This window comes from Echinops telfairi, unplaced genomic scaffold (assembly GCF_000313985.2).
Source record: "Echinops telfairi isolate 266 unplaced genomic scaffold, ASM31398v2 ScPeMD7_12;HRSCAF=54, whole genome shotgun sequence".
Classification (NCBI taxonomy): domain Eukaryota; kingdom Metazoa; phylum Chordata; class Mammalia; order Afrosoricida; family Tenrecidae; genus Echinops; species Echinops telfairi.
Genome location: NW_022103909.1, coordinates 5,022,676 through 5,037,915, shown reverse-complemented (window position 1 = coordinate 5,037,915; position 15,240 = coordinate 5,022,676). Strand labels below are relative to the sequence as shown.

The 15,240-nt window shown below is 41.8% G+C and overlaps 1 protein-coding gene across 1 annotated transcript in view; it reads left to right on the top strand.

Annotated features, from left to right (window-relative positions):
* LOC101656095 (olfactory receptor 8S1-like) overlaps positions 1–4,938 on the top strand; it is a 9,369-nt gene extending 4,431 nt beyond the window's left edge. The window contains exon 2 of the mRNA XM_004711494.2: positions 4,008–4,938. Within this exon, the coding sequence (XP_004711551.1) occupies positions 4,015–4,938 (924 nt within the window). The 5' untranslated portion in view covers positions 4,008–4,014. The remainder of the gene's footprint in view (positions 1–4,007) is intronic.
* The last annotated feature ends 10,302 nt before the right edge of the window (positions 4,939–15,240 follow it).

The following is a 15,240-nucleotide window of genomic DNA, read 5'->3' as shown; positions in this document are numbered from 1 at the left end:
GATAGATAGATAGATAGATAGGATGCTATATAGATAATAGAGATAGATAGATAGATGATAGATAGATAGATAGACAGACAGACAGACAGACAGACAGACAGACAGACAGACAGACAGACAGACAGATAGATAGATAGATAGATAGATAGATAGATGATAGATCGTAACCAGCATGCTAATATGGTGACATTATGTACAATAGAATGAAACATTGCCCGTTCCTGCATCATCCTCCTAATTGCTGACGTGTTCAAGTCCACTTTAGGGTTCCTGTGCCATGCCCTCTCACCGAGGGTCTTTCTGGCATATTGGTCCTCTGCCAAACAGGCAGTCCTCCTCTAGTGACTAATCTCTCCTGATAGTATGTCCAAAGTAAGCAAGTCAAACAATATTCTGTCGTGATAGATACAGATCTTAATCTCTAGTTTTCAGGAGTAGATCATCAGTTCTTCCTCTCTAATCTGAAAGGTCCACTGAAACATGTCCATCAAAGGTGACCCCGATTGTATGTATTTGAAATATAGGAGATATAGCTTCCAGCAGCATAGCAGCATACAAGCCGACATCGTACAACAAACCAAAGAGACAGGTAACTCTTTAACGACACTTGTAAAAATTCATTGTAAGTTTGGAATATAGAAACTCTAAAACTCAAGGACTACGTAATTATTTTCCCAGGGTGACATTATCACCTCTCATTTGATCATTATAATGAGTAATTTGTTATAAATATAAAACTATATATATATATATATACTTGTATATATATGTATATATACTTGTTTTATATTTATATAAATATAAATATGTTATATTTATATATAAACATATATAAACATATAAATATGTTATATTTATAACATATATATATATATATATCCTATAATAACCTGGAACTTAACAGTGTGTCATATCCCAGGTTCCCTGGGAATCCTTAAATGGCACTTTCAGCCCTGGAGCTATTAAGAAAATGTCCATTGCACAGCAGAATAAAACACTGTAAATAGTAGCCTGGGTTCAGAAATTTCTACGATTGCCCTGGAGATAATCTGATACGCTTCTTACTGAGTTTAACTTTCTATTTAGCTTGCAAAAGGGTAGAGCTGGGCTTCAGGCTGAGACTTCAGAGAATACAGGGCATTGGCACAGCTTCCCCTGGGTTTGAGAGCCAGCCCATAGCTGCTTAAGCACAAATAACATCTGGCTGGCTCCACAGGAAAGTTCTTTCTTTAAATGATGCTCTTAGCATAGCGTCTAGTACCACAGAGAATATAAAGGAAGGATGGTCAAATTATTGCACCTGAGAGCATGTGACAATTTCAAGGAACTATCTGCCATTTGTTCAGAACATGACTTTCTTTTGAGAAAACTTTATCTAATCATTTAGTGATCTACATTGCCGAATGATTCTACTCCATGTTAACATGTGCAGAATAATTCTGATTCTGTGATACTTCAAGTTCTTCCAGAGTTTGACTTATTCTAATATCCTGCACTCATTGACAGCAAAAAGGAAAACTATCTGTTATGTGATGATTCGGGCCCCTGTGACACAAGTTCTCTTATGGAGAAGTCATGGGGAAGCTCCAACAGTCAGGAGCTGACTCCTCCAGAAAATGTGAAGGCATGGTAACTTCTTCCTAATACCCTGATATTCCCCCCTGTTATTCTTTCTGATAAGTCTTATATGTGCTTTATTTCTAGTGTGTATTCTCCACCCACAGTCCTTGTCAATTCTATCTGCTCCATTTATTCTAGAGCCTGAATCTACTCATATACTCTTGACATGTGTGTGGCGCTTCCTGCTTCTTGGCAGATGATCTCCTTCTCTGGACGGAGCCCTGATGGGTCTTCCCCTGATGCCTTAAATAACTACTGAGAACTATCTGTCTTCCCTCCTATTGCTATTGCTTGGGCATAAATCTGCTCACACTTCTAATCTCCAGAAAGACTCCAGAAAGTTGAAATCTAGAATGAAAATGGCCATATCAGATATAGACATTTGACTATTCTACAATTGCTATTTCTCCTCTTCCTTGCACAGAATTCTAGTTAAGGAGACTCTAGTGAAGTCTCTCTTAATTAACCACCCTCAGATCTTGTCAACATCGATACAGCGTGAATAGTGTAAGAGAAAGCAAATGAGTACAGCTCTAAAAATCTTTTCAAGGGGATAAAGTTGACCTATATCCCCTCTCTGCTTCCAGCATTGATATCCATCTCCCCAGGTCAGATTCCTCTCCCATGCATCTGAATATCCACCCTTGGCTCCAGGATCCTTCAAGTCAATGTGTCCAAGCTGGCCATCCGCACACAGCCTTCACTTCTTTATTCATTGCAAAATACCTTGAGGTAGCCAGTGTGGGAAACCTTTGTCTAGGAAACTTCTGAAACCCTGTGCTCAATTAATCCATCTCTCAGTGCAAATCTGACATCAGTCTCTCACACATCTCTATGAAAAAAGTCAATGTCTTCATTTCTAAGTAATGAATGAAAATTATATTTTTTCCTCCATCTAATTGAACTATAATTGAATTTTAAATGTTTACCTTTGGTCTCTAATGAAATCTATGGGATTAGTTTAGGATGGTATGGAGGAGTAGACTCCTTTTTTGTGATTTCATCTAAATCACATGATATAATTAGTTGCTACTTTTCACACAGACAAAATATGGATAACAGATGAGACATATTACACTGTTCAAAATGTGAGAGCCCAAATCTGCCATAGCCTCTGTGGTCAGGTTGTTCTTGAGAGTGAAGGAAGACAGAGTAATTTTCAGAAGAGCTCAAAAATATTGTTTGAAAGTCTTGAAAATACGGAGGTCCAAAACAGGCATGAGTCCAACTGATCCTTTTCATTTACTTGTGGAGATTTCAGGAGAAAAATGTTGCTTTTAATATTATTTACACTTTTATACATGCAGGGTCCTCAAAAGAAGACTCTCTGGATGATTATTCTTCTACATCACTGAATGTAAGCTAATATCCTATAGCAGACAACGGTAAAATTGCTTTGTTTGACTAGGCTCCAAGGTAAGCTAAATTTGCAGCCAAGACATATTTAAGCTTGGGTTAACTGGTGTTTTTAACATGATCAGAATTTGAGTTTCTCTTGACCTTAAGTTTCACATTAATAGATTGATAACAAGACAAGATGGAGTAGACACAGGGCTTTCTGTTTTTGGTACAACCAGAGGCTACCATGGGCTATAGACTGGCAGACAAAAGCAGAATATTGATATGAATCCTGAATGTCAAAGTAAGGAAATTTGTATGTTTTAGTGTGGCTAAAACTTAAATTCCTAGATGATAATTATAAAAAGTGGATTTTTTGCATGGTTCTCATAATTGTTATCAACATAATATTTTAAAGTGTTCCTGAATGTCAGATTTCTCATTAGCCCTTGAAGCCCTGGCTTAAGTGCATCACAGCATAGCTCAGAGAAAAAAACTGAGATCGTGATTGAAAGAGTGTTCAGAAAATGCACACATACACACACACTAAAATCCAACTAAATTTCATTGTGATGTTTGAGCATTAGAAGCCATTGAATGATTTTAGCCAAATAATACTTTCGATAATAATTTGGAGAATGGAGAAGGGTTTTGAACAACTGCTGTTAGTATAGGCTATAATGTCTTTTTAAAACAAAATTATTTAAAGTTTTCTGAATTATAGGAAGCGTGTAGTGTAAAATGAATATAATAAATAGATGACTGATCCAAGAGATTTTAATTTTTCCAGTAAATTCTTGTGAAACAAGTGTAAGATTCTGTGAAGTATGTGCATAATATAACCAAAGAGTGACAACTACCAAGGGATTAAGAACTCTTGCTGAGCTATGGTGAGGGCATATCTCAATCATTGATATGACAGAGCACAAAACCCAGGTAGAGTAGGGAAAGGTGTATAAGAAGATTTAGTGATATCTTGAGGAAGTTTGAGATCTTGAGGAGATCAGTGAAGCCCTCACCCCTCTTTCTGCTTTATTTCAAGGAACTAGCTTGCTCATGAGGAATCATAGCAGTATCACCGAGTTCATACTCCTCGGTCTCTCCTCTGACCCCCACATCGAGGCTCTGCTATTTGTGGTCTTCCTGGTGATCTACTTCCTGACTCTAGTGGGGAACCTGATGATCCTGTTAGTGATCAGGACTGATGCCCGCCTCCATAAACCCATGTACTTCTTCTTAAGCAATCTGTCATTCCTGGACCTCTGTTTCTCTTCTGTCACTGTGCCCAAGCTGTTAGAGGACCTCCTGTCGGAGAAGAAAACCATCTCAATAGAGGGCTGCTTGGCTCAGGTTTTCTTTGTGTTTGTCACTGCAGGGACGGAAGCCATTCTGCTCTCAGTGATGGCCTATGATCGCTATGCTGCCATCTGCCATCCACTGCTGTATGGCCAGCTGATGAGCAACCCATTCTGTGTGGCCATGGTGTTAACCTCCTGGGGCCTGGCCTCTCTCAATGCAATGCTCATTGTGTTCTTGGCTATTAATTTGGACTTCTGTGAGGCCCAAACTATACACCACTATACCTGCGAGCTTCCCTCGCTCTTGCCTTTGTCTTGCTCTGATACTACCATCAAAAAAGATATTGTGATTTGCTCCACTTTACTGCATGGGATTGGAACCATTCTGCCTATCCTTTTTTCTTACTTTCGCATTATCTCCACCATCCTGGGTATCAGCTCCACAAGAGGGAAGGCCTTCTCCACCTGCTTCTCTCACTTCATTGCTGTGATCCTGTTCTTTGGCTCAGGTTTGGTTCGCTACCTCATGCCCACCTCTGGCTCCTCCCTTGATTTGCTGGCTTCGCTGCAGTACAGTGTGGTCACTCCCATGCTGAATCCCCTCATCTACAGCCTAAAGAACAACGATGTGAAAGCAGCTTTGAAACGAATGCTAGTAAAGTATCTGTATTTTAGATCGTGATCACAGACAGTCACACAGCAAAACTGCAAGTATTGCATGTATCGGCATATGCACTTTTGTCTTGACTCATGCTTGCTATACAGTTTCAAATACATGCTTGAAAGAGTCCAGAACTTGCCTGAACATGTCCAATCTTGTTGTTCCACTGTTCTGGCTCTAATTTTGGTCCCCAATTGGGAAAATGTATGTTGTGTGGATTGGAAGAGAACATGAAGACACTCCTTTTCAAAGTAAACCAGTAACAAAATTGATTAATTAGAGTAAAAAATAAAGATACAGAGGCTATTGTTTAAGAAATACAGTACCTGTCATGAATTCCATGGTGGGGGAAGACTAAAAAAAAAAACAAAGAAGACATTTATTCATAAACAGAAGTTAAAGTGTTTCAAATTGCACCTACTTGGAAATGTTTAACATACTGTTGTCAAAAAATCCTGTCAGCTAAATGTAGAATATCATAAAAACAGAAACACTGTGTATTAAAATTACTAATTAAATAATCAGCATAGAATTTTCATGCTGATTTATTAATAATTTCTTATTTATCTATTAGTTCACTAATAAATAAGTTTGGTGGGGGGTGGTTGTTTCTGATTGCTCAAATCTAAGAGAGCACTATAACAAGACCTAATGTAAGAAGGGATCCCTGCATGCCATGAGCAATTAAGATCTTGGCCGCCACCTAAAAGGCTGGCAGTTTGGACCCACCATTTGCATCTCTGGAGATAAGCCTGGCAAACTGATTCCAAAATCTACAGTCTTAAAACCCTATGTCTTAAAAGCCATATGCCTTAGAAGTTTGAGCAGCCATGCAAAGTGCCACCATTGGCCTCTCACCTGTTCAGAGAAAATAAAGGTGATGAAAATCGGAAACAGACACATGGAAACAATTAATCCAATGGACACCAATGAATCACACAAACATCAGTCTCCATGACTCTGAGACCAGAAGAACTAGATGGTGGTGCCATTATCAACTGCTCTGAAAGGGATCACATTAGAGTGGGGGGAAATGTGGAACAAAAAACAAAATAATAAAAAGGATAAGGCTTACTAGACAGATATAAACAAGAAGCCATGAGACTATGGCCTTCAGGTGACTACCCTACCACTCAATTTTCAGAAAGATCTAAAACAGGAAGAGTCTCACGAGTGAAGCACATATATCTTAGAACAATCAGTCATTTCAGATCAAAAGAGCAACATTTATCCAACAATGAAGTTCAGAGTTAGGAAGGAAAGTGAAATGGAATCACAGGGAGAAAGTAAAATAAATGATGTTACATTGTGGGGATTGCCATCAGTGAAATGTATATAGATTGCTGGATGAAAAATTGAGATGCTCTGTAAACCTTCACCCAATTCATAATAAAACAGTTTTTGTTTTTGTTTCATTTTTTAAAAATCATTTTATTGGGGGCTCTTACAGCTCTTATCACAATCCATGCATACATCCGTTGTAATAAAATGTTTTATTTTTTTTAAAAACCCTATGGAGCAATTCCACTCCACACACGTGGAGTCACCATGATTCAGAATTGACTGATGGCAACTAAGAACAACAAATATAAGAAAAAGATTAAATTAATTAATAAATAAAAGTACAAATTAATGGATTACAAGAGAGCATCCAGAAAGAAGTCCAAGTTGCAGGGTTGTTTTTTTTTAAAGGTCTATGAAAGTTGATGTGACCTCGGACAGTGTAAGATATGACAAAATAATAATTTCTAAATTATCAAGGGTTCATGAGGGAGGAAGGGGAAAAAATGAGGAGCTGATGCCAGGGTCTCAAGTGGAGAGCAAATGTTTTGAGAATGATGAGGGCAATGAATGTACAAATGTGCTTTACACCATTGATGTATGTATGGATTGTGATAAGATTTGTATGAGCCCCTAATAAAATGATTTTTTTTTTTAAAGTTGACATGACTCTTCGGCAGAAGGAAAAGCCTTTCTACTCCTGTGAAGAACTGCAGGCTCGGAGACTCACAGGAGCAGCTCTACCCTGCCCTATGGGGTCGCTAGGAGGCAGCATTGACTTGATGACGGCGAAAGGGATGTCGTGGGGGATGATTAAAATATTCTTTAACATAAGATGACAATGATGTCTCTAAGGTGAACCAGAGATTTATATAAACCATAGATGCATGAATGGGTTTTTGACCTGCACTTAACTGTAGCCCTAATCTAAGAATAATGAGTTCTTATGATATGTCCCTTCTTGCTACTCGCTCTCAAGAAGAGGTCACTGAAGATATGGGTGCCAGAACAAAGTGTGGCAAAGAAACTAGATGGTGCCCCGATATCAGAAAGAATAGTGTCTGGGGCATTAAAGGCTTATCTTCAGACAACGTGCCTTCTAAGTGAGGCTTCAACTAAGTCCACATGGAAAAAGCACACCAGCCTATGTGATCCAAGGAATATAAATAAGAATAATTCCAATGTGAAAGAAGGAATAGTATCAGAGCTTAAATGTGAACACCTGGTTGACAGGAAACTATGGATAACAGAAGCCAAGAACCCATTTGCAACATCCCCACATGAATTAATCCTCAGATGAATCCTGAGTAGCCCTGTTATCAGACGAAAAGCATTGTAAAGTTGATTATGGCAAATCAGTTAGGTCAAAATGTAGTATCTTATCATTTTATCTCCCTTTTGACCCTTTAAAGTTGTTTCTGTTTGTTTGCTTTTTTGCTAAGTGTGAATTAAGCTCCTGGTGAATCCCCTTTGACCATGGACCAGCAATGTGAATCGTCTTGCTAACATGCAGAATGTATTGGAAAGTGGATTGTTGCAGGTACAGTTGGGTTATAATTTAACACTCTATCATTTTATTTCCCTATAATCCATTTACATTTGTTCTAGGTTTTAATATTTCTGCTTTCTTTCCTATTCAGGTTTTTATCTGTTTCATTATTCTGGTTAGATTTGTTTGTTTATTTTTAGTGTTCTTCTGGACTTTCTACTCCCATCAATAGTTAGTCTTAGAAACCCCCTGGGGCTCACTATGAGTCAGCATTGACTCAATGGGGGTGAGTTGTATTACTTAACAGAATTCCATAAAATTAAAGAAAATTAAAGGTCCATGGATAGGCCTAGTCCAAAGGACTAAAAGACCACATGAACCTCACCTCCACAACCTTGAGACCAGAAGAATTATATAATGCCCAGCTGTCAGAGTAAACCAGCCTCTGACAACCGCAGGGTCTTTAGGCACAATTGTATGGTTATAATATATAAAGATCATAGTAAAGCCATAGAAGATAGGAGAGAGAGTAAGATAAAGAATTCAGGCACATTTCATGGTAGCATGCTTACCTCAGCCCCTTTTGGTGGTCCACATGGAAGTGGGAGACAAGAGGAGGGGAGAGAACGAGTATATTTCTAATCAAGGCTTATATACACTTAGGGGGCGTGCAAGCCCCCCTAATTACATCATGATGGGAAGGGACTGTACCATAGGTAATACAGCAATGGGAGGGGAATGATCTTGGGGTATATACACAATAGGAAGGGGAAAGACTAGGGGTACACATGTGACAAGATGGGCAGATCCTAGATTCAAGATGGCAGCCTAACCTTGGTTGTACTTGAGTGGGCTTGACCTTCTCTCTGGGCTCTTCTTCAAGGAAACAATCCACTATCCTTACAAGCAGGGAATGGGCCCAACTTAGGGTGGGACAGACTAGAGTCTGATTGCTCTAAATGGCTGATACCCTCAGGGAGATAACCTCAAAGCAGCTTGAATTGACCCCCAAGTGTACAGTCATTTATCATGTGATTTGGGGAACAACCTGGGAAAACCCTTTCTGTATCCTGCACCCAGCTACCACTGCTGACCACTCTGAAAGGAATCATAGCAGGAACTCATAGATATAATTGGCGAAAAACATGCAACAAAACTCAAAATTAGAGAAAGACCAGGCTCACTGATCTAATAGAGACTGGTGGAATCCCAAGACTGTGGCAATTAGAATAATATACATAGTCACCCCTCAAGCCTGGACTTGAACCATCCACCTGGCCAAATAATAAACAAGTCTATTAGGTGAGAAGAGACACCAGGGAGATGCACTATCCTGGAACAATCAATCATCCAACATCAAGGAACAAAATTTGCTCAGGAACAAAGTTCAGAAGACAAGAAGGAATAAGAAAGAAGGAGAACTGGAAATGGGAAATATAGGAAGAAGAAAGGGGGATAGGGCTTGCTATAGTGAGGGTTACACTCAATGACATGAAACAAAAATGTATGAATTGTTGACTGGGAAACCGATTTCCTCTGTAAATTTTCAGCTGAATCACAGTAAAACGTTGCTGTTTTTCATATGAGGGGAGGAGGAATCTACCAATATTTGGAAGTGATTTGATTATTTACCTGAAAAATCTAAGAAAACTTTTTTGGAAAAGAAAAATTATTAGCACCCCCAAAACTCCAGCCATTGGTCAATATCAACTTAAAGCAGCCCTGTACAGAGTTTCTGAGGCTATAAACCTTTATGGGAGGAGGCAGCATCTTCTGATGTTCTTCCTTCAGCCAAGATCCATCTGACATCAGACATGATATTCCTCATGGTTTGAATCAGACTTGAACTTCTGGGATGTACAGATAATTGCAAAAGGAGGAAGGTTTAGGCTGAAGGTAAATGAGATCACTTTGTGGAGAGTCTGACAGAGAATGCAGTGAAGTTGCTGTCCTAAAGCCTTAGGTGATCCAGTCAAGAAGCTATACTCAGCAGGGCCTCCAATCAATCTGAATTTTTTGATCATATGCTATTTGCCAAGAGCTGTTCCTTGAGTCAGGAGGAAAGTGTGAAGGCAGCTCTCTCCAATTCAAGAGAAGGATTTCCAGAGCACAAAGCCTAAAGGATTCGGTTGTGGGGGGACTGGGCTCTGAAGGGCACGTGCTAGAGCAGAACATGATAACTAAAACAGAAGGCAAGTTCATGCTACGGATGAACCATCCATACCTACGTCTCATTCGTCTTTCTCTCAAGTAAATCTTAAATTTCCTTATTCTTCCACTTATCTAGGGAGATCTTGAAATTGTCTTTCTCAGACGACTTACCCCATGCCCTGATTCTAATTCAATAGGATTTTGGTGGACACCAAAGAGCCTGGGTAGCATGGTGGGTTAGATGTTGGGCTGCAACAAAAAGGGAGTTCAGCCCCACCTGGTGCTCCAAGGCACCTAGATGAGGCTGGCTGTCCCCTAAAGATTCACAATCTCGGGGACCCAACATAGGGTCGCAATGAGTTGGGGTTGCCTTGAAGGTCATGGGATTGGCTTGGTTTTTGTAGGTGGAAGTCCAAGACACTGTTTTTTAAAGGCACTGTGAGACAAATGAGACAGCACCACCAAGCCTTGTGAAAATGATGCTCCTCTGTCTCTTGTTGAAGACCTGTCAAATGGGCATGGTGCCAAGCATCTGGAGCTTTAAAAGAGATGAAATGGTTTCGTATCTCGCCTTTCCATAGTGCCTACTGCCGAGCCCAGACCACAGTCACAGCGCTCTCCACGCACCGTCCTGCCTTCCTGCCAGGAGCCTGATGGGATCTGTAGATTTCCAAGTGATCTTTAGTCCCATGCCCCTTTTCCCCATCATTGGTCTTTCTAACCGGTGGCAAGTGGAGTGATGGGGCAGGCTTTGGAGGTGGGAGCCCAGCTCTGCCATGCCATGGTGAATGAACCTTGCCAGACCATTTTTCTCTCAGAGAATTTGTTTTCGTCTCTGAAATGGGAAGCCTTCGTTGTCCATCTCATAGGGTTACTTTCTGTAAGGATCCGTTGCTAGGATGTTTGCACCAGGTGCATGGGGCAGTGCCTGATGGGTAGGTAAATAGACATGAAGTTATTCTTCACAGTTTTGTTCAGGAGCCCCGGTGATGCTGTGGGCTAGGCTTTGAGCTGTTAACTGCAAGGTCAGCGGCTCACACGCCAGGTGCTGTGCAGGAGAGAGATGATCCCATCGGCTTCCATAAAGATTTCCAGCCTCAGAAACCCTGTACCGGGCACCTCAGCATCAGAATTGACGCCATGGCAGTGGATTTGGTTTGGGGGTCTCCACTTTGATTAGATCCAAACCAACTTGAACTCATTTCTTCAAGCTCAACAGGGAGATGAGGAAAACTGTATTAAAAAGTCCTCGGAGGCGGCCTGTCCTAAAAAAACGAGAAGAAATTCATCCTTGAAGTGCGTGTTTCTTGGCAAGTGACGATGTCAGCCTTCAGGCCCCTTCCCAGTACCTGCTGACCTCTCACTTCAAAGAACAATTGTCCACTCCATCGGTTACATTGAGAGGGACAACTTGCACGTGCACATTGTTTCCCTATCTTAAAACTGGGGCAAGGAGAAGGAATTTGAAAAGGGTGACATCTATATACACACATTAGGGGACTTCATAAAAGGTTGATGAAAAATCCATTTCTTTACATCTAGGTTTTTTAGGTGGTAAATGCTCCCTCGGTGACAGGGCCGTGTAGCATCAGTACCATCAGATGTGAGGAGGTTTTGCTAGGGGTCAGCAGGAACCTTGGATGTGCCAGCGGCAGTTGGGAGCGGGGGATGCTGTAAGTCATACCCTCTTTGGAGGGAAGGGTTTCAGTAGACAACTAGGCAATAGAGGTTTAGGAGGGGCCACTTTTTTAACATGTCCCAAAGGAGATGCTTCACGGGTGGCAAGTGTGTCCTCTATGATGGGGAGACACGGCTGACTGACATCTCTGCCCACAGGTGTGGGGAGACTTTGTTAGCGCTCTGCTGAGCCATCAGTGGTGAGGAGGCTCTGCTGTGTGTCAGCTGTGCCCTGGTGGGAGGGAGGCGGCTTTGGTGAGCAGCTAGATAAGTAGAGCCAGGGATGTGTTGGAGGGGGCACTTTTTTAGACATTCCCAGCAGAGATGTTTGGCAGCAGGTAGCAGCCCTTGGTGCCTGAGATATATGGTTGGGTGGTATCTTTGCCATCCCACGTGGAGAGGTTTTGCTACAGGTCAGCAGTAGCCTCAGATGTGAGGAGTATTTGCCATGTGGCCGCTGTGCCCTCAGTGGAGGGGAGGGTGTCCTGAGGGGAGCTAGCCAGATGGCTGTGGGGATATTTTTCCTACCAGCAGCTAAGCATTGCCCACCCACCATTGGCCATCCACCTTCTTGGCTTTTGGCAGGGAAGATGTTTTACAGGGGACAGCTGTGCATTCCCTGTTGGGGAAGCTTTGCTGGGTGTTTCCTTGGCCAATGGCAGCAGGGACATTTTTTGACAGGTTCTAGATGACACTCTTCAGGGATAATAGCTGTGCCCTCAATGATGGGGATGGAGGCTGGGGCGGTCATTGTGGGGAGGTTGTGCTGGGGGGTCAACAGTCACCTGGGATGGTGGAGGTGTTTGCTTAATGTCAGATTTTCCCTTGTAGGAGGGAATGTTGTCAGTGGACAACTAGGGCGTTGGGCCAGGGGAGACTTTAGAGGGTGCACTTTTTTGACAGCTCCCAGATGAGATGCTTCACAGGTGACTGGTGTGCCCTCCATGATGGGGTGGTGGGCTGAGTGACATCTCTCCCCACAGACGTGGGGAGATTTTGTTGGAAATCTGCTGAGCCATCATCAGGGAAAAGGAAGCTCTGCTGTCTGTCAACTGTGCCCTCATTGGTGGTCTGGCTCTTTATTGGAGAGCTAGGCCAGTGACTGCATGGAAGTTTTGGATGCCACTCAGCAATACCTCACCCTCATGGAGAGCGGGCCTGCCTCTGGACCCTCACCAAGAAGTGCCCCCTCCAAAACCACCAGCCCATCCGCAGTCTAGGTATCCATCAAAGAGCCCCAAATTCAACAAGGGTACAGAGGACGCATAGCAGAGCCTCCCCACTTCTGATGGCTCAGCTGACCTCTGGGAACATCTCCCCACATCTGTGGAGAGAGATGCCGCTGAGGAACAAGTGTTCCTTTGTCTGAGCCCATTGTTGCAGCCACAGTGCCAACCCATCTTCTCTGAAGGCTCCCCCCCTTTTCTCCCCCCCCCCTCCATTTAGCAAGCATGATGTCCTTCTCCAGGCACCGGTCTCTCCTGACAACATGTCCAAAATATGTCACTTGCCATCTGTTTAGATTTATTTCTAAATAGTTTATCTTTTGGGTAGTGTGGCAGTTTGATGACTTTATGTCACCTTGAGAAAACGTTGCTATCAAATGAAAGAGGCTTTGACAGTCATCCGCAGGGGAGGGGGGAGAAAGGAGAGAAGGAGGAGTAATAGGCTAGCAGAGGGGTCAGCAAACCAGCTCTTGAACCTTATGAAACTTTTTAGGTATGTACATATGACTATGAAGTAAAATTTTAAATGAAAATAAAATTATCAGTTTCATTTAAAGGATATTATTCAGATAAAGGTGGTTTTATTTGTTTGCAATTATACATATTGATGAGTCTCAAGTTATTTTTAAATTGTTGTGAGGGGCAGGATTGGCTCTTCTGTCTTAAAAAAAAAAAAAGGTATGCTGATCCCTGGGCTAGAGGGTAGGCAGGTATTAAATTGGGTGAAAGGGGAGGTACTATACTACAAGAGCAAGGGCCCCCAAAGTGGAGGCATTCATGGACTAAAGTCTGCTCTCCCCTAAGGGCCTGGCACTTGACCTTGTGGATAATTACAAAATGATGGCTAGCATTAAGAAGAATAGTTATTTCAGAACACTTTATTGTGCTTATGTGGAATCTCTGTGTGGACCAAGAGTCTACCTTTCCAACGAAACAAGGGGCTACAGCATGGATTAAATCAGAAAATGTATGTGTCGGGGCTGAATCCTTTCATCCTTCCTAATCGATCTGTGTGCTGATCGAATGGTCTTAGAAGCTGCACTACATGAAGAAGAGCTCTGTGTCAGGGTCTGGAAAGGCTTATGGACACCCCATGACAAGCAGATGACACGATCCTGCCTGCTGAGAGTAAGGAGGCCTTGATGATGATCAGCACTGGCTGATGAAGATTAAGCACTGCAACTTTCAGTGTGGACTGCAGCCCAGTGTGAAACAAACAAAACTCCTCCCAACAGGGCCACTGGGTATGTCATAACAAATGGAAAAATGATTGAAGGTGTCAAGGAGTTCATCTTGCGTAGATCCACAATTAGTGCTCATGGAAGCAGCAGTCAAGAAATCGAATGATGTACTGGATCCAGCAAATCTGCTGCATAAGACCCTTTAAAGTGTTGAAGATCAAGGATGTCACTTTGAGGACTAAGGTGTGCCTGACCAAATCCATGATAGTGTCAGTCAGGTGAAAGTTGGACAAATCAGCAATCCATGTATTTTGGTCTTTTTCTCCTTTTTTAATCATTTTACTGGGGCCTCATACAACTCTTATCACAATCCATACATACATCCCGTTGTGTCAGGCACATTTGTACATTTGTTTCCATCATCATTCTCAAAACACTTGCTTTCTACTTGAGCCCTTGGTATGAGCTCCTCATTTTCCCCCTCTCTCCCTGCTCCCCCTCCCTCATGAACCCTTAATAATTTATAAATTATTATTATTTTTTCATGTCTTAAACTGTCCGACGTCTCCCTTATCCACTTTTCTATTGTCCGTCCCTCAGGGAAGGGGTTATATGTAGATCCTTGTAATCGGTTCCCCCTTTCCACCCAACCTTCCCTCCACCCTCCAGTTAGCGCCACTCTCACCACTGGTCCTGAAGGGTTCATCTGGTATTTTGGTCTTAAAAACCTTCCTATCCATGTATGTTTTCCTTTTCTTGACAGTGTTTTAAACTCTTCAGCATTGGCTAAATTAATGGTAATGTCAATACCCGAAGGATCTGATTTGGAGCCCCTTATTCTCCATGGGATGATTTATAATTTTCTCTAATAAAATCATAATGATGTCCCTAAAGTGAACCAGGAACATATATAAACCATAGATATATGAATAGATCTTCAGCCCACACTGAATCATAAGTCCTAACCTAAAAACAATTAGTTTGAATGTCTGGATTGTGATAAGAGCTGTAAGAGCCCCCAATGAAAGTATTTAATAAATAAATAAATAAGAACAAGTAGTTCTTATGACATGACCCCACTCAATACTTGGCCTCATGAAGCGGTCACTGAAGATATGGGTGCTATGGCAAAGTGTGGTGAAGAGATCAGATGGTGCACAGCTGTCAGAAAAACCATGCCTGGGGGCATAAAGACTTGTCTTAAAACAAACAGCCATCTAAGTGAGGTGTCAACTAAGTCCACACACCAGCTTGTGTGATCTTAGATTTGTAAATAATAAAATCCAAGACCAGAGAAGGGAACAGTACTCAAGCTTGA